Source organism: Vanacampus margaritifer, chromosome 9 (genome assembly GCF_051991255.1).
Source record: "Vanacampus margaritifer isolate UIUO_Vmar chromosome 9, RoL_Vmar_1.0, whole genome shotgun sequence".
Lineage (NCBI taxonomy): Eukaryota > Metazoa > Chordata > Actinopteri > Syngnathiformes > Syngnathidae > Vanacampus > Vanacampus margaritifer.
In genome coordinates, this window is record NC_135440.1 from 16,715,148 (window position 1) to 16,739,966 (window position 24,819).

At 40.7% G+C, this 24,819-nt stretch overlaps 1 protein-coding gene across 2 annotated transcripts in view; it reads right to left on the reverse strand.

Moving 5' to 3' along the window:
- Window positions 1-579: 579 nt before the first annotated feature.
- The window catches only part of nkd2b (NKD inhibitor of WNT signaling pathway 2b), a 38,464-nt gene continuing 14,224 nt past the window's right edge, over window positions 580-24,819 (reverse strand). The window contains exons 5-11 of one of the 2 annotated variants that reach the window (XM_077577004.1): window positions 5,944-6,004; window positions 4,547-4,659; window positions 3,643-3,738; window positions 3,413-3,548; window positions 3,061-3,118; window positions 2,851-2,978; window positions 580-1,812 (exon numbers count right to left, since the gene is read on the reverse strand). In XM_077577004.1, coding sequence (XP_077433130.1) covers window positions 1,208-1,812; window positions 2,851-2,978; window positions 3,061-3,118; window positions 3,413-3,548; window positions 3,643-3,738; window positions 4,547-4,659; window positions 5,944-6,004 — 1,197 coding nt within the window. In that variant the 3' untranslated portion in view covers window positions 580-1,207. The remainder of the gene's footprint in view (window positions 1,813-2,850; window positions 2,979-3,060; window positions 3,119-3,412; window positions 3,549-3,642; window positions 3,739-4,546; window positions 4,660-5,943; window positions 6,005-24,819) is intronic. The other variant, XM_077577005.1, reaches the window with a different exon arrangement.

Here is a 24,819-nt window from a genome sequence, read left to right on the forward strand (position 1 = left end):
TGCCCTTGTTAATCTTTGAGTTAATAGCATAGTTGTTTTCTCTAAGAAATAAGAATGTGTTACTGTAAAAAAAAAGTACTACTCTTCTCTCAAAAAATAGACATTTTCATTCCAATGGCATTTAGGGGTACACATGGTAGTTATTTATTTATCCTGTTCTGAGTAAAGTTGAGGTGAAAGTGGTGAATTCGGTATGAGGTGTTGCTATGACTACGATAAAAAAAAAAAGTCCGTAGGTGTGTATGTCTAAGCTCTGATCAAATGTGCAAAATTTTGAGAAGACCATCTGCCGTCCAGTTACTACAGCTTGTCACTGCAAATCATCAGAATTTACGGCACCACCACAGTTACGCCCTCTGCCGAAATGTCTGGTATAAAAGCATGAACAACATCTTGAAGCTTTTGTTTTTCAGATGATTCTGGTCACTCTGCTCCATGCAGTAGATTAAAATGTAAAAGACGACATGAACAGACATGAACAACGGAGGTAAAAGAACCAAGCAAGTTAACCACTCCACCATCAATGACGAACATGAACTCTATAATGTTTATTATAATATATAAAAAAAGACAAAATACACATATGCATAATTATATTCATGATGAACTATGCATATAGAGTATCATAATTATACAGTAAAATGTGTTTATATTTATATATATATATATTTTTTATACAGTACATATAGCAATATTTATTTTTGCATAAAAACTGGCAGTGGTAATTTTCTAAACCCACCCTCCCCGCATATTTCAACACAAAATCCCTTCAGTCCACAGACGAAGAGGCCTCTGTGAAAAAGCAGCACCTTTACACCTGAGATCCTTTTTTTTTTTTTTTTTTTTTGGAGAGGTCTTCCACAGAACATGTCTTATTGCTTCCAGGGACGGCGACCATCAACAGCATCAGGAGGGAACAAAAGGTGCCGAAGTTCTCCTGCTTTTTGACTTTCTGGTGTGAGTGTGTGTGTGTGCTGGAAATAGGTCCCAGCAAAGATTTGATAAAAATTTTTTTGAAAAATCTAAGCTGTGCCACACAGCATTTGTGATAACTTCAGAAAACCTTCAGGTCCACTACAGCTTGGCATCACAAAAAGAAAACTCCTCCATACATGTCAGGATATATCTGAATAGCTTGAGGCGAGTACGAAGATCCCCGACTGGGAGTGGTGCTTGGTCCTGTGCACTCGACGAGAGCGGAGGGCGGTCATGTCTGGTGGTAATGGTGGTAGTGGTGGTGGTGGTGGTGTTCATGGTGATGGTGGTGCTCGTGGCGCTGGACCACAGGAACCACAAATCCCGGACTGCCCGGGGCTCCAGACACCTGCTCTCTCTCCAGGCCTGGCAGCACAGAGGGCAGGGTGGGCGGCCCCTGGGGGTGAGGCTGCGGGGAAAGAGGCGTTTTGGTGGGGGAAAGTGCCTCCCGTGCTTTGGCTCGGACGCGTTTGCTGTGACTGTACTGTAGAGGGTGCTGATGGTGGCCGGACGCTTGGACCTGGTGTGGTAAGTGGTATACATCCTGACCCCCGTGGGCGGCTGCGCTGCCGCCGTGCAGCATGTTTTGCAGGGGAGGGTGGTAACCGTGACATTTAGTGGATTTGCCCCCACCGCCGCCGCTATTCCCTCCTTTGTTGCTTCCCTTGGGGGATTTCACAAACTGCGCTCCTTTCCCCCGAAACTCCGCGGGGTTGTAACTGTCACCGATGACCTGCGAGCGCCGTTGGTGAAGGAGCTGGGCTTCCGGCTCGTGGGAGCGAGAACGGCTCTGGCTCTGGGAGCTTCGACTGTGACTCTCCTGGGGAGGGCTCGTTCCTGAAAGACAGGACAAGATCGTTTTTCACCGCCGCTTAAACACAATGCATCATTGTGCTAACATTAACATTGACAAAAAATATATATATATTGTGTGAATGCTGGAAGACAAGGATTCAATTCAGAATGACATTTTCAGAGAGAAAGACAAAAGGTTATATACACTCTAAAAACAGTAGGGTCAAAAATTGGACCGACCCGCTAACTTGGGTCAATTTGACCCAAATTGTTTTTTTTTTGTCCCGGTAGTTTAAAGAGCGTACACTCTAAAAACAGTTGGGTCAAAAAATACCTAAAATTGGGTCAAAAAAGGGTTATTTAATTACTTTTTGGGTTATTCAATTAACTCAAAAGTTGGGTCATATAAATAGCCAACAGACAACCCCCCAAAATTGCGTTGTTTGGGTTGTTCATTTAATTTGACCTTTTGGGTTAAATAGCTCAAAAAGTTGGTTGGGACCATTTTTGACCCAATTCAATTGGGCTAATCAATTAACGATTTTAATGAAAAGGTTAACCCACAAACAACTCCGAAAATTGGGTTGCAGTGCTGGTCTTTAATTTGATGCAACTTTTTGGTTTGAATAACTCGAAAAGTGGGCTTGGCTTATTTCTGACCCAATTCAATTGAGTTATTTAATCAACCCAAAATGTTGGGTCAAATCATTAACCCACTATGGAACCCCAAAAAAATTGCGTTACTTTTTGGTTTATTAATTTAATTTGACCCAATTTATAATTAAATAAGCCACAAAGCAGCCACATTTTCAGGCTTGTGGGTTATTTATTTGACCCAACTTTTTGGGTTAGATAACTCAAAAAGTTGGGTCGGTGCATTCTTGAACCGCTCTTTTTTTTTTGGGACCCAACTGTTTTTAAAGTGCAGTTTGATTGCTGTGTTTTGGTTCTTTGAATAGGTAAAAAAGAAAAAAAGAAGTGAATCCATGAGATGAGAATGCAGCAAGCATGTCCTGGCATCACAATGTCGAGTTCATTTTGAACTCAAATAAAAACGAGCTAATGATGCATGCAGCATACCTTCAAATCTGGAGGTGTAATTCTCGATGCCAGCCAAATCCAGGTAGTGATTCCTCCTCTCTGTGTTCTCATCCACACAGTAGTGCTGGCCTTCAGCAGCTGGGGCCTCATTACTTTGCCCCCTGCTGCTTCAAATAAAAAAAATGAAGTCAATAAGAGCTTGCAAATTCAGACTTTTTATGTTCCATGTGCAATTCTCAGCATACCAACCTGATATAGGCAGACATACGCTTGTCAGCTGAACGACCCTCTTCTTGGTGACAGCGATCTGAAGAAGGAAAGGGAAACTGTCAGATGTGTAGGAAAACCACAATTTTTTATTTTCTGTATCGCTAATCCTGTTCATGGTCACGGAGAGCTTGTGCCTATCCTAGCTGACCTTGAAGATTGAGCCAGGCTGAAATGGCCGCCAATCAAAAGAATAGTTGATGAATTTGCACCAAAGTCAGTACACTATAAGTGACCCCAAAACAACAAACAAAATGTGATAATAACTCACACATTTTATGTTAAGACCCTTTTGAACAAGTTACCATTACAGTATTCAAAATATTCATCTAACCTGTTTCTCTTTTGTGGCATTTAGGCTCCGGAGTGACAGTCAGCTTGACACGCAGCGTCTTGCTTTTATTATTGCAGGGGTGATTGACCGAGGCGTCCACTACATCATAGATGGTGTGCATCAAGCTGGACATATCCTACAAAAACAGAAAAAAATACACAAATTGGTCACGGTGTAGAGAGGAAAAAATAAACATGCCTATTCTGACTTGAAAACACACACACACACACCTCCTTTGTCACTTTGCCACTGTTGTCAAAGTCGTAAAGTGTGAATATCCACTCCTGGCGGTTGTCATCCTCCACGGAAACATCACACTCCAAGTCCTGTGCATACATCAGATTATGAATCTTTTAATAAAGAGGATACACACTTTTTTTATTATTTGAGGTATTCATTTATGTGCATGTGCAATTAAGTGCCACAAGGGGGCAGCAAAATATCCATAAGTCAATAAGTGCTTTTTGTATACATTTTACATTTTACATTTGTGCCTTACAGAATACATTCAACAACACTTTCCCCCAAATTAAACCTGACTTGACAATTAGAAAAGTTCCTTCCAAAAACATAATTGTCAGAAAATATTTCTTGAAACGAAATCTAGGAAATGAACCGAGTGCATCAACAAATATTTGAGTTATAGGTTCAAGTTCATTCATGGTCTGATGAGTACGAGTGCTATAGAAAATGGATGGATGGATCTCAAGATGAAAAATTGAAGAGGCAAACATCTGGTTTGCTCTAGGCCTGGTGGAGGAGCTGTGTGAAAAAGCAGCGTACATTTATGAGTTGAAGGGGCCCGAAAAGAGAAGCAGCCCTTTATGGCTCTATAATATCTCTTTAGCACATGCGGTCAGGACTGATCACTAAAACATTTTATACATGGAAGCCAATCCTAAATTGTAATTTGTTCTGGAGCAGTTTACTGTACAGACAGATGTTCAGTCACCCACAAGTCATTCCATTCTTCCTGTAAAAAAAAAAAGAAAAGGCTGTAGCGTTAGCCTATGTTGGTTTGAAAATAACCAATAAGTATAATAATAAGTAAATAAAGATGACTTGACTTCCTATTGCTTTTCTCCCGATACAATTATGCCAAACAGATTTATCATTGACACAGTGTAGACTTACATCCAGACTGATGCGTTTCTTCCCGCTTGGTTTCATTTCTCGCTCCCCGTCCTCTGCGTGAAGGTACCGAAGGTAGTTCTCGCAGCCCCCGGCTTTCTCAGGAGGGAGAGCCACTGTCAGAAGAGACACAGATACGAGACACTGAAAATCACTTCATCTTGATTGTATTCTCTATTCTCGACTCTTTTCAAATATAGGTGGCTTGCCAAAAAGCTGTACTTTTTCAAGATAGTCAACATTTCATTTCAGTTCTGAAATGATCACAATGTATTATGATGGAATAATATTATATTATCAGTCCATCCATTTTCGATAGTGCTTTTCCTCATTAGCATCATGGGTGTGCTGGAGGCTGTCCCAGTTGATTTTGGGTGTACTTTGAGGCAGTATTTATTTATTTATCTATTTATACTCACATGCACACCTACAATATGGATGTTTGAGAGACTTCAGTGAACCTAACATGCATGTTTTTTGGAATGTGGGAGGAAGCCATAGTACCTGAAGAAAAACCACACAAACGCAGGGAGAAAATGGACAGATTCGAATTTTATATTATATTATATTATATTATATTATCAGATAATGGATGGATGGATGTTATTTTGTTTTAAGAGACCAAAACTTTTTTTTTTAAGTTGAGAGTTACTGAGGAGGGGAAAAAACAACCAAATATACTATGAGAATAAAGTCAGAAAAAAAAAAATCATAATAATTTTTTTTGTTTTGACTACACAGCCTAAAATTGTAAAACTATCTCCTTTATAATATTATGTAATTTTAAAAATATATTTTTTTATTTTTTCCTTCCTTCTTTTCAATGTGGCCTTAATGGTATCCAAGGAGTGGTGCAGGCAGACTGAAAAGAAATATCATACTTTGAGATTGAACATGTCCTCTTATGAGAGCAAAGTTTCCAAATATTAAGGGGGTGTGGGGGGTAATCCAACATGTGATCCTCTACATTACTCATTACTACACACTAATCCTCAAATATCATTCATCCACTTACCCTTGTAATATGAAAAAATATGACTTGAAAATATACATAACTTTATTCTCATAATTTTAAAACTTAAGTAAAAAAATATCTTATACTTCATTTCAAAATAGACTTTTTTTCTTTTGTAAAAATACACAACTTAATTTTCATAATATGACTTCAATCTTGAAAATATGACTCTTAACCATTCAACTATATTGGTGTGATTTTACTAAATACAATATTACACTTTTTTACCTAAAAAATATAAATGTGATGCTTAAAAACAGACATCTTTATTTTTATAATAATATGATTTTAATCTCGTAGTGATTTTTTTTCTTCCTTTTAGTATATCCTTTTACCAGCCTGGAGTTTTTTTTTAATTTTTATCAGCGAGTCCTTTCCAACTTACCCTCAAGGGGGCAGTGTTGATCTGCGAGGTGTCCTGCTTTCATATGCCCATTTGGAAACTCCTGGGAAAAGAGGAAGATCAGAGATGTAAGTGAATCTACAGTTCAGACCTCAGACACAGAGAAAATAAACATTTCAGGCAAAAACATTTCCTCGTCAGATGTGTGCAAAAAAAAAAAAAAAAAAAGCCGGCCTACGCGGACGGTGCTTTAGCGTAGCCAAACACTTTGAAACATGTGCACCACGCTTATTGTGTTTCACTGTCTGGGATACAAGCAAGCTCCGCCAAGCATTTGAGATTCCTTCCAAGTCTTCAAACGAACCCTTGCATCCGTCAAAAAAAAAAAAGAAAAAAAAGAAAGAAGAAGAAGCTGCAATTCATCTTGTGAGCACTTGCTTGGCCAACTTTGGTTCTCACAGAAAGTGCTCAGTGATGAAGATGAAAGAGGCTAAAAGTTAAAGAAAGTTTAGTTGCAATGCCCATTCAAAACTCACAGCAAGGTGTGTATTTGTTTTCAACGGGAACTGACATTTTGTTATTCCATTATTCTGCATCTTCAATTAAGCGCAAGTGGTGGAAGGGGCGCAGCGAGGGAGTGCTGTCATCTGGGAATAATCCACTTCCTACACAAAACAGAACCACTCCACATGTGTTAATGCACACAAGCGCACACACTTTCATTACGCCTGGATTGTGGAAACAATGACAATTAAGTGCAGCGCAAGCCTTAAGCCGCAAGAATTCAAACAACAAATGATTCATCTTATTTACGTCATGTTCGCTCCTTCGCTTTGAAATCAAATCTGCAGCGAGGCCCACTGCAAGGAGGCAAATAAAAACCAGATAGATGCTCGAAAAAACAAAAGAACTGCATGTACCGCATGCGAGTTTGAACATCTGCATGCGTTTAGGTGAAGGACCCCCAACCCCCCCTTCTCAATTTCTCCCTCCCCTTCCTCTCTTTCTCAGAGTAATGACAACAGCAGGGCCTGTGGTTCTATTTAACAATCTCGGAGACCGTGATTACTCCCCACTTCACAGGACGAGTTCTCCAACCTCTAATCTAGCCCTGACCTTCACCGCCGATAGGGGGGGTGGGGGTGGGGGTGGGTGGGTGCAGCGGAGCAATCGCGTCTCAGGGTCAAGGTTGGAACGCCCGACGCAAATTGGCCACATGAGGATTTTGGGGAGAAAGCAGCTAAAGATTGGGAGGGTTGAGGAGGGAGAAGGGAATGGAGGGGGAAGGGGGGGGGGGGGGGGGCAAAAGAGGAAAGGGATGATAAGAGGAACAAAGATGGGAGAGGACCAGATACCAGAAGAGGATGTGGTTTGCCTAACAGGAGACAGATAGTCCCTATCTACTGCTAACTGGGATTTCTGGCTAAGAGCTGGAGTGGAAGAGTTATTATTATTTATTTTTTTAAGACACTGTAAGTCTTTTGCTCCCTTGGCCCCAAACAAGTCTTTAATCACCAAAAACTGTACACACACTTCAAACTAAACAGTCAGTCAAACGCACAACAAACACATCTTGTGGCTTTTTTTTTTTAACCTCACGAGTCTCTTAGGGGCCATTTTACACGTCAACCTCCTTTTTTTTTTTCAGGCCTTAAAACGCAAATGGTTGAAAATAGGTATAAAAATACAGTTCTCGTGAAAAGTGTGCATTTAATACACTTTTAGAGTGTCCAGCAGTTACTCACTTAATTATAAACAATTATAGAACCGCACATATGCTGACAAATGGTGTTTTATGTAGTATTTCTTTACAAAGTGACATTTATATGCAGCTCTGTGTGTGTCATGTTCAACCTGACCGCACATTTGAAAGAATAAAAAAATGTTTTTTTTGTACTGTAATTCCGGTTTATTTATTATCTGAAGCTAAAAAAAAAGTCACAAGTCCAGAGCAACAAATTCACTTAGTTACAATCCATCCAGACAAAAACCGCCAACAATGACCAAAAGAGGGAGACAGAAAAGGAAGCCTGACAGGTCACCAAAAGCAGCGCTCAGATTTTTCAGATGAAGAAGGCAAACAAAAGGAGGAGGGGGGAAAACCAACCCCAGACTTTGCTCCTGTCTGGAAAAAAAAAAAAACAACGACTCAAATACTTACATGTCACATGTAGAAGTGCGGAACAGGAGTTGAAGTTATTTGATTAATCGTTGCATCTCTATTGTCTTTAAATTTGATCATCCTGTATTTATGACCCAGAAAACTTTCTTGCGAATATTTACAGTAAGTATGACTTCATTAGCATGTGTTAGCATAGGCTAGTGATAGACTATTGCGCATTTCAACTTGGTTTACAAATTTGGTTTTCATTGCCACTGTCGGAACAGAACTCTGTCCTAAATCACAACCAAATGTCAAAAAACGTCGGGAAGTTGAAATTGGTGTACATGCATGTATGTAGTGGTTATCTATTTATTTTTAAAGTGTGACATTGTAAACTATTGGCCTGTAATTCATATTACAGTCTCTTTCTGCATATTTGTCATTTGCTATTTGTGAGTTAATTAAAAAAAAAGCCATCTACTGTAAAAGTAGTGATTTAGCGCCATATTTTAGCATCAGGGTGCCAAGGATCTATGTTGAGGTGAATGGAGCAGCTTGTTGTTTACATGTGTGTTATGTTTTTATAGTGAGATTAACAACTGGTATGACATCATTCATAATACTGCATTTTTTAAATCATGGACTACTTTTCACAATGTATTTTTATATGAAAAAAGATTTCAGTTTTCACTACATCTTTGTTGTGTAAATGAATGCCCTAACAAAGGGTGGTATGCAACAAAGTGAGTTGTTCTGCAGCTCAAAGCAACATCAAAAAGTCGTCTCATCCCTCGACAGACACAGCAAAGCGTTAAGCACTTGCGCGCCGTCATCCGCCAATTAAAATTGAGGTTCGAGGAGATGTAACGTCTCGCTGATTGAGGCACATGGCTTCGTCGCGGACTGCACCCCAGCACCCCCCCCCTCCATTACATCCGCTGAGCGAGCTAATGAGTGAGCAGACCGTGTCTGACCGCAGTCTGCAGTTTAACATCTAAACACATGGCATCTCCATCGACATCGCCCACGGTGTCGGCCTCCAAATCTGCCAGCCACATGTGTAATTAACCGCCTTCTTGGCATCTCGCCGCTGCCATTCTTTCTCTATCAGATCACAAGATGCTCGGTGAGGCAGCGCAAACAAGTCTGAGGCGTTCAATGTACTGACAGGACGAACATGTAAACAACTGTGGTGCGGTGGTCCCTGGAGAAGCAGGTATACTGGAAATTTTCATCTTTTTTTTTTTTTACTAGTCCAGAAATACTTCCTGATTTAGGAACAGTGACATGTAAGAAAAACCCATCGTTTGTATTTGCTCACAATAATAATTCATGAAGAGCAGTTTGTAATTATTACTGGTATCACATGCAGCCTCAATTAATGTAAAATATATTGATCATGAGCCAAATAATATTTTAAAACAATATTAAAAGTGAACAATGGACACAAATAGTTAAAAAATAGTCACCATTAGACTTCAATATTGTTTTAGGCAAAATTTGAAAGTATTTCTTCTTGTGTTTTAAATTTAAAATCAAGTACCAGCCTAGCTTCTATCAAACTAATGATGTATTTTAGTGTGTAACAGTTAACGAAATAACTCAAACTAAAATTCAAAAAACATTTTCTTTAACAAAATAAAATCAAAATGCTTTAACTCAAACTAAAATTCAAAAAAACATTTTCTTTAACGAAATAAAATAAAAACGAAAACGCTTTTTAAAAAACCAAAAATGTACTTAAACTACATTTTATGTTTACAAAAATAACTTAAAACTATAATTATAGCAAAAATGTCCTTCATTTTAGTCTGTGGTAAATAATTTAATACATGAGTCTTTGGGGTTGACTTTGTGATTTTAAGTTATTGATGATGATGATATTAACTGGAATAAAGACGTTTGAAAGAGTGCTACACAGAAGTGATGTCATCTCGCAGCAGCTAATAGATGATGTCGGTCATAGGCGAAAATTTTGCATGCTTGACTTTTGGCTCCAATGGCTCAGCTCGCCTGTTTTTCATTTAGCTTAGCCAAAAATGTAACACTAGGTAAGAAAGGCATTCATTTTACCATGGTGTTTATTAAATATTGCTAAAAAAAACCTAATAAAACATAAAAATTAAAAAAAGATACTAAAACTGAGCTTCTTTTTTTTTAATAACTAAAACTAATAACCGAACCGCCCTAAAAACTAATGAAAACCAACTCAATTAAAAAAAAAAAAAAAAAACTCAAAACTAAATAAAAACTAAAATGAAAATTCCAAAACTACAATAACCCTGGTAACTGGTGGCGCCCACCCGGGGATCGAACCCACACCACGAGCAAGTCTCCGGTATATGAGCGCAAAGCGCTTCTGTTGAGCTAAAACTCCGGGTCCCGCCCTGCTCTGCCTTTGATTGGCTCAGCAGCCAATCATTAGCCAATCAGCAGAGAACGGTGAGCCATGGTTTCACCATCCTTGAGTAAAAATGGGTAATCTGGCTCACATATATTAGTGATTTAGACTTGGGTATATGCAATGTTGAGGTGGGTATATACCCTGGACTACACCACTGGTAAACAAGTGTCTTCCAGGCGATATGGCATAAGTGACAGAGTGTGGTATTTGTTCATATTTCCTGCAGCACCTCTGCCAAGCTTCCCAACAGCTTCAGCTTCTACTGGCAGACTTTAATGTGGGTTAAGGCAACCGGGGGGGGGGGGAAGCTTTCATAGCTCCCTACCAGGTGACATCAGGCATCCCCCCTCACCGCCAGCGTCCCACCCATCCTCCCATTGGAAAACAGTACACATCTTTGTTCTTAGCCCCCCACCCCCACACACGCACACTTAAAACACACACACATAGTGCTACTTCAAAACGCATGATGTGCACAACACGTTTTGAAAATCTTCCGAAAACAAAAAAAGTTGATGCTAGAGCGAATTGCCTAAACAGTTCCTCTGGCCTCATGGTATGAATTACAGCAGCATGTATGTGTATCCAAGTCCAAACATACTGTATGCTGGAGAAAATAAAAAACAGGATATCTTCAAGAGGCTTCCTCATATTTTCCAGTCCATGCGGCTTTCTGAAATTGTGCAATTAGCATCCACACAACTTGTACAGTGCAGCTCTTCTTGCCTTGTCCAAACAAGATTTTAGCCATTTCCTTAAAAGTGTCTAAGGTGACACATACTCGAAGTCACCTGACACTTTGAGGAAGGCGCCAAGGGAAATCCTTGAAGCCCTTCAGAGGACTATTAATCGTGTGTGATTGGAGGGAGGCTAATTGCTAACGGAAACGTGGCTCCAGTGGTGTCAGTGCAAAGAAAGGAACACCACTTTGTAAACATTTGGTGTAGTCGTCACCGCACGATGAAACCGGAGAGCGCGAGAGGCCATTGAGGAATAAAAGACCTCCATTCCAGGAGAAACCAACCTGGCCTTGACTCAAAACCAGATGTAAGTGTTTAAACTGGTGAGCCAGTGAAAGGGAAGAAGATGGGGGGGGGGGGGGGTTGCAAAAAGCTCTTGCAAGACGGTAAAAGAACAATGAATGGATGGCAGACGTGCGGGTCCTCTTTCTCGGTGGTTCACCAAGGTTTCAGCCTAAAGCCCGTGTTGAGGTAATTATGGTGGTGAGTCAACACAGAACACTGGCCTCAGCTAGTATTGAATTGCAATAGCGTTGAACCACTCAAATCGGACACAATCCATTCCTGCTTGGATTTCGAGTAGATTCTTCTCATTGGACTTTACTTCCATACAAGTCTTAGAACTTTTTCGCAGTAATTTGATTTCCTGGATTCGTTTGTTTGCTGTGATTGTTACGATATGGTGCTAAACTTTGGGGGTGGGGGGTTGGGTGGGGTCAACTGACATCCAGCAATTACTAGTCACCATTTGTCGCCATGGGAAGGGAGTGTGCACGGCGGCCAGTGACGCGCACCAATTAATAATTATCAACTGGGGCGTTTTGCCATTTGGTAAACTTATGAAATTCCCAAATTCCCAATGGAATAGCCCGATAGGGCTGCCACAATCAAATATTTTGGTTTTCGGATCCTACTGAAAATTCTATCGAATAATCAGGTATTCAGATAAAATGTTTTTCATTTTTAGGTATATATTTTTTTAATTAAATTTAAACTTTGCTTAGCTGCACACTATTTTCCTCTCTAGAAACATTAATGAGATTTTAGACAAATCTCTCCCCATAAATTTTGTTCTATGAGACTAAGTGACTTCAGAATCACAGTTGTGATTTTGCCGACTAATACAGCATATTTGAGTTAGCCCGGTTTATTGAAGTGATCAGTAAGGACAGTAACTGTATCAGGCTGTCTAAACTGCCTGACTTAAAGTGCCTTGGAAAAAGAATCCCATGGCTCTCTCTGTGCGCCGCTAACGCTGTTAGCCGTTAGCGCAATTAGCTGCCGCTAAACGCTGGCAACAGGCGCCATACAAAACAACGTCAGTGTAATTAAATCTTTTTTTTGTGTGTCGTGTTAGCCCTAAGCGCTATTAGCTGCCGCTAAACACTGGCAACAGGCGCCGTACAAAACAACGTCAGTGTAATTAAATCTTTTTTTTTAGTGTCGTGTTAGCCGTTAGCACTATTAGCTGCCGCTAAACGCTGGCAACAGGCGCCGTACAAAACTTCAGTGTAATTAAATCTTTTTTTTTGTGTGTCGTGTTAGCCCTTAGCGCTATTAGCTGCCGCTAAACGCTGGCAACAGGCGCCGTACAAAACAACGTCAGTGTAATTAAATCATTTTTTTTAGTGTCGTGTTTGCCCTTAGCACTATTAGCTGCTGCTAAAGGCTGGCAACAGGCGCCATACAAAACAACGTCAGTGTAATTAAATCTTTTCTTTAATGTCGTGTTAGCTCTTAGCGCTATTAGCTGCCGCTAAACGCTGGCAACAGGCGCCGTACAAAACAGGGTTTTTTTTTGCGTCATTAATTGGTGATTAGAGTGTGATTTCCGGAAGTTATGTTGTTGACGTCGGTCGCAATAGTTTGTGATCACCCCAAATACATTCAAGACAGTAGTTACGTTGCAACACGCCGGGAAAAAATTTGAATTTCCATACATTATTTGGTAAAATAAGTTCTGTCTGACATCATACGTGACAGCACTTTTGAGATTTGTTAAGTTCCGTAGGCATTCAACTTCAGAGATTCAAGCGTATTAAAATAAACAGGAATGGAGGGCGAGTGTGTGGAAGCCGCTTTGAAGTGTCAGTCAACATGTACCATTGTCAGGTCAGTTATGGAATTTGAAATAGACGGGTATTTAATGGGGAATTTTATCAATGCATCAGTTTGCCGCGACATGTCTTTCCCTGAATGGCACATTGAGATGAGAACAGAACAGCATGCTGTCATCTGGACAGGCTCCATGTGGCCGAGATATGACTCTCGCAGGCCAGCGGGACTCTGTTTGAGGTCAAACAGGAGGCAGAACCTCTCCCTTGGCAGGACATGAATCACAGGGGGCGAAGCCTCTTCGGTCCTTGTGTAACAACAGCTGTGAGTGGGGGGCGGGCGTGGGTTTGGGCAGGGGGGGGGGGGGGCTTTTCATGAGAATGCTTCGCCATTGACAGACATGAGTGCACTTAAACCACTAAAAGTCACCTGCTCCTCTACAATTGAGAGATCTTCTAATACCGCCCCCCCTCCCTCCCTTTCCCTGATTATCCTCTCACTTTGATTTGACCTGTTGGACGGTATAAACAAAGATTATCGCGGCTAGCTGGCCACCGCGCATCTGTCAACGATGCTGTAATCAGCTCTGCTTCATTAAAGCCAGCGTTGATAGCAACGTGATGTAATGGAGGACCTTTTCTCAGCTGTTACACAGGCGGCGGACGCATCTCATTCCACTGAGTCGTATTAGGTGTTAAATAGCAGTTCGCTATGTTATGTACAGTATTCGACTAACAACAGGAAAATAGTTGCACCTAAATTAAGCTGGTATATTTATTTGACCAGGTATTGGGTCGCTACTCGACCTATTTCAAGCCGTATCGGTACTCGCGACGGCGGCTATCTCTTATGAACTAGAAATTAGACATTATAATAGAAAATTGCCATTTATTCCATGCAATTGTAAGGAACAACAGTCGGGTCAAAAATAACCCAATTTGTGTCAAAATGGGACCGACGCGCTACTTAGGTCAATTTGAACCAACTTTCTAGGTCACTTTGTACAGAGCAACTCCCCCAAAATTTAATCATTTTGTACAAAGTAACCCAGAAATGTATAGACTATAAAAACATTTGGGTCAAAAATAACCAACTATGGGTCAAAAAGTGAGCGGCCCGCCACTTGGGTCAATTTGACGTAACTTTATGGGCTGCTTTGTACTAAATGACTCAATTTGCGAGGGATTATTTTGTCCAAAACGACCCAGTGATCCAAAGTACAGTCTACACTCTAAAAACAGTTTGGTCAAAAATAACCCAGTATGGGTAAAAAAAAGGCACCGACCCAACTTTTTCGGTTTTCATTCAGCCACCCCCCCACCAATTTATTATTATTTTTAAGGGGTGTCAAAAGGGGACCAACTCGCTACTTGGGTTTCATTTCCAACTTGTTCGGTTTTGATTTAGCCCCCCCCCCAAAAAAAAAGTTATTTTAAGGGGTGTCAAAATGGGACCAACTCGCTACTTGGGTTTAATTTGACCCAGCTTTCTGGATTGCTTTGCACAAAATGCCCCGATTTTGGGGGGGGGTTGTTTTGTACAAAATGACCCAGAAAGTTGGGTGAAATTGACCCAAGTAGCGAGTCGCTCTCATTTTGACACCCCTTAAAATAACCATTTTTTTGGGGGGGGGGGGCTAAATCAAAACCGAAAAAGTTGGAAATTAAACCCAAGTAGCGAGTTGGTCCCCTTTTGACACCCCTTAAAAATAATAATAAATTGGTGGGGGGGTGGCTGAATGAAAACCGAAAAAGTTGGGTCGGTGCCTTTTTTTTACCCATACTGGGTTATTTTTGACCAAACTGTTTTTAGAGTGTAGACTGTACTTTGGACCACTGGGTCGTTTTGGACAAAATAATCCCTCGCAAATTGAGTCATTTAGTACAAAGCAGCCCATAAAGTTACGTCAAATTGACCCAAGTGGCGGGCCGCTCACTTTTTGACCCATAGTTGGTTATTTTTTACCCAAATGTTTTTATAGTCTATACATTTCTGGGTTATTTTTTTATACATTTCTGGGTTATTTTTTTAAACCAACTGTTTTTTAGAGTGTATGAATGTATTTCAATGATGCTAAGTTCGCATTGAGCGGGTGCATCTGATTTGTGTGTTGAAACTTTACCCCGCCTCTAACCTTGCACAATCTCAGACCAACTTTTGCAGTTTCCCTTTGAGCACAACGTTACTGTCTTTATTTTCTTTGTGTGTACATATTCAAATATTTTGTTTATACAGGTCTCTAGACTTGTTTTACAAGTTGAGTAATCAAACAATGGGTTCAAATGTTTTCCGGAAGAATGTACCAAGAAACCATAGAGAAGACACACAGGACACCCTTTGACCACACACACACACACACACACACACACACACACCTCGTCAAAGAAAAAGGAGGCGCCAGGCAAGGAACAGGACAGGCGCTTGGTCTCAAACAGGATGTGCCTCTGTTTGTGGCCTCCATGTGAAATTCTGTAAGCTCCCGCGCAGGCCCCTGGCTCTTAAGCCCAGCCAATGGGGAGCGCATCCAGGCCGATAAAGCTGAACAGATTTGTTCCACATTCCACAGGCCCTTTAAACAACACAGAAGACCTCAGACTGCCAGGTTGCGGCTGAGCTGGCGTGGACAACAATCCCACGAGGGCCCGAAGGGACTCCACCTCTTATAAAAGTCATGCGGAGACTCTCTTGTCTGCTTTTGAAGAGTTTAGTAGAAGCTGCTCTTCAATCGAGTTGTCTGCCACTCACAATAAAAAAAAAAAGCGAGAGGATTTGATGCATATTCCAGGGCTCGGAGGGTGAGACAGCTTGGAAAACAATCCTCAAAATCAGCAATCTCGCCAGAAAAAAGCACTAACTCTGATCTATAAAAGCTGATGGAAGGATGCTAAACAGTCTGATAACAGAAGTGTGACAAAGCATAGCAAGCGACAAAGAACGACTGCTAGAGGGCAAAACCAAGTTTTTGTTCAGTTCAATCCCTTTGTTGCATGGAAATGACAATTCTGTCAACCAACTGAGTCTAGTATCTTTAGTATCTAACTCTAGTAACCACTATGGTTGAGACCCCAAAAAACGAATGACAAAAATGGGTGTAAGATGTACAGATTAGTTGTGTAATTGGTACCCTGCTTAACATTTGATAATGGAAATGCAATTTATTTTTGATATTTGATAATGATATGTGTGATTCCAACCCTAAACCTCAGAACTGAATGGCAGATGCAGTGTTTCCAACAGTTTTGAAATCCATCCTGTTCTAAATCCTGTTACTATGTCTCCCCTTTCCTCACGATCCACAAGTGAGTGACGGCTAACTAACGTTACATGCGGTATATCCTATCCTATGTTTTTTTTTTCTTTTGAAATATATTTTTAATAAATTTTCTGTAAAGCTTCTTGGGTGCTGGCTAATTTACTTGGGTGGCCCGCCCAAGTATTAACATGGTGTGGGAAACACTGAGATGTGTTAACCATTACCGCACCGTGCTGCCCAGATATGTGATTCAGTTCAATGAATGTGCATAAACAATATCATAACCTTTATGGCACTTTCCTTAGTCTCCTGATCTCATTTGCTATTCAAACATCTTATTTTTCCATTGGCAGTTACAACTCAACCTTGTAAACTCTCCCTAGAAACAAGTGGCAAAAGTGTGCTGTAGTGATAAAAACAATCCCAGCTATTCTGTTGGCCTACATTGCCGCATCTGCTAGATATCTTACATTTTATTTGAGTTGTAAAGGTTTTATAGAGACGGAATGTCGAATTAGTTTTGTTGTACGACATTGTGGTTGGAAGAGAAACTGGATTATTTCATATTTTTTTAAAACACACAGAGACAGTAAAAGAGAATAGAGTGACCGCTGAAAGTTGCCAATGTCCCACCCAAGTTGCCTATTGCCCAAACTATGATCCCAAAACACTTCTATATTATTTAATGGGGAAGTCACCCCCTCCCCCCCAAAAAATCTTGACAATAATATGTTCTATGCAGCCTCACTAGTCTAAATACGGTATTCTGGTTAATATTGCGTTAATGGAATGTGAGTTAAGCAGCAAAATCCAGCCATTTTTATCAATATCAATACCATTTTGCCATTTTCTTTGGTGTCGAATAAAAATGACATCACAGTTGCCTAGGTCAGAGGTAAAAACAAATCGCAGCTCAGCTTCAAAAAACAGGCGAACTGTGTTTGGTTGTTGCCTGAACCCTGAGCAACTGTGATGTCATCTTCAGTCGTCAAATGGCAAAATGGCCGCCCCCTGAGATGGCCAAAAAACGGCAGGATTTTGCTGCATAACTCGTATTCCACAATTTGCTATATTAATCCGAATGTTATGTTTAGACTAGTGAGGTCACATATAACATATTATTGTCAAGAAATGTTAAAGGTTGACTTCCCCTTTAGACCTCATCTTTCAACATTAAGCGTCAAAATAAACAGACATTAGAAATCATTTGATTTTGAAAAAAGGCACCATAAGTATGAGGGCAGTCTTCTCATCACAAAAAAATGCTGATTACTGCTGATTTATACTTACCTATTACCTACCACTTAGGTGGCATCTTATAGGCTATACAAACACAGCAGTAAATCTTCAGCAAATAGCTAGGGTTAGGTACTACAGAAAGAAACGCAAATGGGAAACCTTGGGTAGATAAGGCTTCATTGTAATGTAATTTTCATCGCATCGAAGTGGTTGGTGCGCCACAAAACGCTTTCATATCAAAACACTGCATCTGAGGGATGCTCGGAGCGTTGTCTGTCAGTGGGAGTAACCAAGGATTTGCAAGCGCCCTCATCAGCCTCTGCTACATTTCAACACGATCACTCTCACCCGTAAGGACACTTGTGGTAGTACGTGTCGGGTTCCCAGCTGTCTGTCTAGCATGGAGATGTCAGTTGTAATTGCTCTCACCTGCGAGATAAGCGCCGACACCACTGTTTTCCATACTTGTTTTGTTAAGCTGCGTGGGATTCCAGCCTCGGCTTTGAAAAGCAGGCCCGGCACTTCATAGGGGTGAGGCTCTGTGGTTGGGGGGGGGGGGGGGGTCAGCTGGGGCCACGGGCGTTACAGAGCTCCTGTGGGTGACTGAGAAATGTAAACAAACCACGTCGGGAAGGACAGCTGCATGTTGAAGAGCAGTAACGGCGCACACACTCGAGGGATCCACAATGACTTTCTTTGGTCGCGGCACTCCCGCCGTTTACGGCTTGCGGGATAAGCTTCTCGCTGGGTTTCCGGAACATGCCTTCCAGCGGGATAAGAGCGGCTTCACGGTCAGGACCGCAGCTCTACAGTCCACTTGTCACCGCTCCCAACGGGGTAAATTACAAAGAGAGGTGGCGGATCCAAATGACCGCCGATGATGAGAGGCGCTCATGCAGCCGTGACCAATCAGCGAGTAATGTAGCATGAACACTCCACACTTCCATCTGGGAGGTACACTGGGGCAAACGGACACGGTTGGATGTTCTGTAGCTTGGTGCCATTACCACATTCATCCACCAGAAAAAACAAAAGGCTCAGGATGCAAGAAATAGCCAAAGTAGAGCACCAAACATGACATGGAAAAATACCAAGTTGTAGCCACGAAATAGGTATTACATGCACAAAATACCCAAATATAGTTATGAAAAAGGTCAAATTTGCACACAAAATACAAAATCATGGCCACACACTTGATATAATATGCACAATGAATATATTTTAACCATGAAGTAGGTATAATGTGCGCAGAAAATACTAAACTGTGACGAGGAATTGGATATAACTGTGCACTAAATACTCAATTGTGGCCATGAAACATGTAGAGCTGTGACTGAATGTTCATTTGTGGCCAGGAAATGTGTACAACTGAGCACGAAAAACTAAATTGTGGCAACAAAATGTGTATAATTGCAGACACAAAATACTAAATTACACACGATGTAGGTATAACGTGTGCACGAAATATTAAATTCTGTCTATAAAATAGGTATAAAGTGTGCATAAAATACTAAAATGTGGCTACGAACTATGTATAATGTGTGCATGAAACAATAAATTGTGGAAACGAAATAGGTATAAAGTCAACACAAAATAATATTTTTTTCAAATTTTGGCCACAAACTTGAAATGAAATGCCCATAACATAATAAATTGTGGCCACAAGACAAGAATAAAGTGCACACACACACACACAAAAGTAGAAATAACATGCTCATGAAATACTAATTTGTGGGGCCGAAATGGGTATAACGTGTGTATGAAATACGAATAATGATTCCTTGCAATGCCAGGCTTTTCAAAATGTTTAAAAAAAAAGAAAAGAAATCTTTCTAGCTCATCCGCAGCCTAAAATTAAAAATCATAAAATTTTATCCAATCATGATATTCAATATTACTGTTCCTATCCTGTAGCTTTACCCTCAGCCTCTACCTCAACCTTACCATTTCTAGAGAACACACTCTCAATTACTTACCCAACTGCCCCAGTACAGAGTCCCAGCTACTTTGTAGCCACAAATTAGTATTTTGTGCACATGCTATATTTACATTGTGACCACAGTCTAAAATTTTTTTTTTTGAAAAATCCCCCATGTCATGTCCAGGGCTCCGTACTCTTGATCCTGCCAACATGTTTTGGGCAAAAATCTCCTAAACACATGTTGCACAAAACACAAGAAGTTCCAGCACCTGTTTTGTCTGTAGTCTCACTCTGATTTGTTGAGTAACTGCTTTACTGTCTGTGACCACTGCCAGTTTCGGGAAGACCACAAGAATTCTTGACCCTGCAAGAACACGCTTGATTCCAAGCTGTGAAGTTCCTCACAAGCCTGGAAGTAGACAAGTCAACGCCAAGTGTATTCTCGACGGTTCGTGGGCACAGGACGTACTGCCATGTTCAGATGACGTGAAGGAATGTCTTGATTTTAAAGACGGACAATCTCAAAATGTCCCCCTGGCTGTAATTGTTTAGTGTTTCAAGGCATTCTCCCGTGAATATAAAGCAGTGTTTTCCAATGTTCAGCGATCCAAGGCGACTACTTTGCATGAGAAAAATCTCATAAATTGAAATCTGGACCTGTTTATTGACCACAACGCTACTACTCTGTTGAACGAATGGGAACAGGTTGATTACACGAGTTGACCATTGACGACAAAAGACGTCAAAGATCCTTTTTTACTGGATTGTACCTTCTGCCATCTAGTGGAAGAGCATTTATTTGTTCTGCTTTTCACTATACGTCGCTGGCATAGATTGGATGAATGCGTAGATGGATTTATCTAACTATAGATAATAATGGTAGTAGTAATAATTAGTATCTGTCTATCTGTCTATTTAGCTAACTAAATAGCTATACACCCAATGCCTCTTCTAGCTAGCTAGCTAGCTAGCTTGCTATCTAGTATCCTATTTACTGTATCTAGCTAGCCTATCATCTGTCTGGCTTTATATCGTACTATCTATCTATATATGGAAGAATAACAGATAATTTTCAGTTCAATCAAGTGAAATTGAATAATTTTACGCGGCACATCCGATGATCTCTTGCTGTACAATGGTTGTGAATGACTGATACAAACACATGAGATGTGGAAAAATGAAAGTAGTGCGTCGGTCAATTACTGATGCAACAAAGTCATGTAGCGCAACCAAAATTCTGATGAATTATTCTGAAAGGAAATTACTGGTGAGGGTGCGGGGGCGAACCGAGAGCACATGAGGATAAATGTCTTTGAACTGGCAGGCCCATGTACAAAGTGTGAGCCTACATTTTAAACACGACACTTCAGCGATTTTGTGTGCTTCTTCTGGCCGTGCGTGCACTTTCGTGACCTGACAGGCAAGCTGTGTGTGCGCCAAACACGCTTCCCCAGTGTGAAATTCAGGAACGTAATTCATCCATGGCAAAAGCGGAGATGAAAAGGCAATGGTGCAGAGGGCAGCTCAGCGCGGCTCCGCCTCCTTCTCAGCTTTTGCAGCAGAGCGCACGGCGAGCCGCTGCTTTTCAAAGCCTCGATTATTGCAAACTAAGTATACGCGGCTGCGCTTTGGATAGGCTAGTCCGTTTTTTGCTGCCGTATTCTTATCTTATCTCAGATGCTCAATCCACAAGACCCGACAGAGTCTGGTTGTGCGTAAAGTCTGGAGGCAGTCCACTTTAAAGCACAAAGTGAGACACTCTAGTATTGATAAAAAAAAAGCTCTTGAAAGCCTGGAAAAGAAGCAGGAGGTGATGATGTGCGTCAGGGGCTCAAAAGCTACGAGATAATCAGGTAGTACCAGGATGGAGGAGTCCTCAAAGCCGAGCACATGAGACTGGGGAGGAAAAGTTCAGATATTCTGATACACTAGCATTCTTGAAATGATAGGATCAGCCGAGCCCCCATCAACATGCAGTGAAGTAGGTGCTGGTTATAGACAAGAGTCCTTACTCAGACTACGTTCAAAGATAGTTTTGCCCTAAACCTTCACTACAGAATAAGGCAAGATACTTCTACAATTATTACATTTCAAAAGAAGTCTATCGCCAATCGCAATAATCAGCCAAATGCGGGGCCTGCATAACATCACATCTATGGACAATTTAGATTCTTCAGTGAACCTAACAAGCAAGTTTTTGTAATGTGGGAAAAAGCTGGAGTATGCAGGGGGGAGGGGTGGGGGGGGTGGCATTCAAGCACAGCAAGAACATGGAAAATCCACACAAGAAGGCTGGATATGAGATTCGAACCCAGAAGATTTCATATTCAGCATTTGCCCCTAGAAGAACTTATGATAGACATGTGCAGTATAGTAGACCACTGAATGATTGGACAAACAGTGAGTGATAACCTGCCAATAATGTTAAAGTCAGACTATTGCATGAAGCAGAATTTGTAGCAATTACACACAGTCAGCAATTATGTTTTATTAATTTTGCCGTTTTTATTTCTGCTAATGGTACGACAGCGTATTAGGGTAACATATAAATATATATATTTTTTAGAGGGATTGGGGTAATATTGTGAAAAAAAAAATTTTTTTTTACAAAAATATATGCACAGATTTGTGACATTATAAAGTGTCAAATCTTCGAGACGAAAAATTACAGATTTACGAGAAATAAATGTGCAAATTTGCGAGAAAAAATATAAATCTGAAACCTGCGAGAAATAAATTATTCCCAAGTGTGCAAAAGTGTATTTTACTTTTCGGTCTGGTTTTCAAATAAGGATGAGTAATTGCTTTAGCAGAGATTAACCATATCATATCAACACACGCTACCTCTTCCATCCATTGGCGCAAATATCAGTTTATTTCTCGTAAATTTGTGATTTTTTTTCTCGCATATTTGCCACTTTATAATGTCGCAAAATATTAATTTTTTTTCTCTCATAAATTTGTGAGTTTTTTCTTGCAGATTTGCCACTTTATAATGTCGCAAATATTCAAGGTCTTTTTCTCATACATTTGTGACTTTTTTCTCGTAAATTTGTCACTTTATAATGTCGCAACTATTCAAGATTTTTTCTCGTAAATTTGTGAGGTTTTTTTTTTCCATTGGAATATTACCCATACCACATTATAAAGACAAATTTTGTTACTACTTTAGTTGTAAATACGTTCTTTGCATATCTAGTAAATCTCCATAAGTTGAATTTGTTAGTAATAGTAGTCCAAGGAGTTTTTAGGTGTGTCGTACTGTACCACCTTTTCAACACGCACACCCAATAGGGTTGCATGGCGCGTCCAAAATTTTTTTTTGTATATGCTGCAGGCCACTAAAAAACAGACGGTGGGCCGCAAATGGCCCCCGGGCCATAGTTTGGACACCACTGGTGTACCAACTACAGTCTTTTAAAGTCAAAGCCAACTGATACATGTCTGGAATAACTAATAATTTACTTTTGTAACGTGTTACTGTTGTTTTTTCAAGTTATGCACTTCTTTTGTTTTAAAGAGTGCACTTTCTTTGCAGAGCAGCTCCCGTGAAGCAAATGTTGTCTGTGAAAGGCTCTCAGTGAGAGGCCAGGCATCCTTTACGGAGAATTGCTGTTTATTTGAAATGAGCCTTTAGGTAAACACGTTACACGGCGCACAGGGCTAGGTCAGCTTTTGAAGTGGACGGGTCTCAGGAAAGAAATGGGTGGGGGGGTAGAAAAGAAGGCCGCCTTCAGAGGAAATGAGAACAGAGACTTCATTCAGCGCCGTTTCATCATCTCCATATACATGCACTAAAAGAGCACAGACGTCTTCTAGTATTTTAATATATTATCAAAACCTCTGCATTCTCTCTTCTGAACATGAGTGCAAAGTTCTCCTTCTTCCGCAAATTCAAATCAAAAAGAAACCACTTCCTCTTAATGTAGAGTATTGAGGGTTTGGATGACGGGAACAGGTTTGTGTAACAAACGCAAGTTTGCCGTCCCCTCCTCCGCCCCCTCAACAACCCCCCCTTTGGAGAGACTCAATTTGATGTGCAGAAAGCAGGCCTGGCCTGCACTGTCTGCACAGCCCGTTTCCATGCTTTGAAGCCGCTTGAGTGTTTCGACAGCTAACCACTTTCAGATGGGACTGTGGCATTTTATGAGCTGAGTAAAAGCAATACCTACACATGTGTAAGCTCGGGGTCCCAAAGTAGGGGGGGGGGGGAGGCTCAGAGCAGAGAAGAGGATAACTAACTCCTCCGGGGTTTCAAATGTGGACCTTTCATCAATCTCATGGCATTGTATATGAAAATAAAGGGCAGGAGGATGGATATCAGTGTTAAAGGTTCACAATGAGAAAACAATGCCGGTAAGACCGAGCACCCTGCACTTGTCTTTTTAATTTTTTTTTTTAGTGGAGTTGACAGGAAGTCGAGGGGTTTGTGGCGTGTGTGGTTTTATTCTCCATGACTCCAACCTAGCAGGGCGTCACTTTCAGGAATGTGAAGCAAGGATGAAGTTTCTAAGCATTCGGGGGACTGTCTGAGGTTTCTTTTTTGTAGTAAATCCAAGAATAACAAACTAAGTGGTTGCAACCTTCCAAAGGGACCAACCATGCACATTGCATCACAATGTGAAGAGTTACATGACAAGCTGAAAAAAGTAATTGCACACTAAATGCTGCATTTATGGCACTGCTATTTCTGCTCTCAAAAGCAACAAAAAAAACGTCAGTACTAGACCATGACATATTTATGACTAACAATGTACTGTGCTGTTTTAGTTCCCCCCACCAAGAATCTATTGTGAAATATATGTCAGGTCGCAGTATGACCTTTTTGGAGACAATCTCAAGTTTCCACCACACTCATTCATAGAAAAAAAAACATTTTAGCCAATAGAGGGGTCCCCAGTCCTTCTAAAAATAAATAAAAAGCCTCCATTTACAAATATTTAAAGAGACAACATGCGGGAGTGTTCAAGCGGCTTTAGTTGTCAGTGAGCTCATCGCATGCACAGACATCACTGAAGATGGTGTGTGCGCAATTAGAAATGCCCATAATAACATCCCCACCACCCATAAGTGGAAAAAAAAAAAAGAATATTCCCCTGGCTGATCCAAGGATTGCGAAATGAAGTCCAAAAAAAGAGCAGCAACTTTCTAAGGAGGGGGTGGGGTGGGGGGGGACAGGGGTTTATGTGGAAACATACCTTA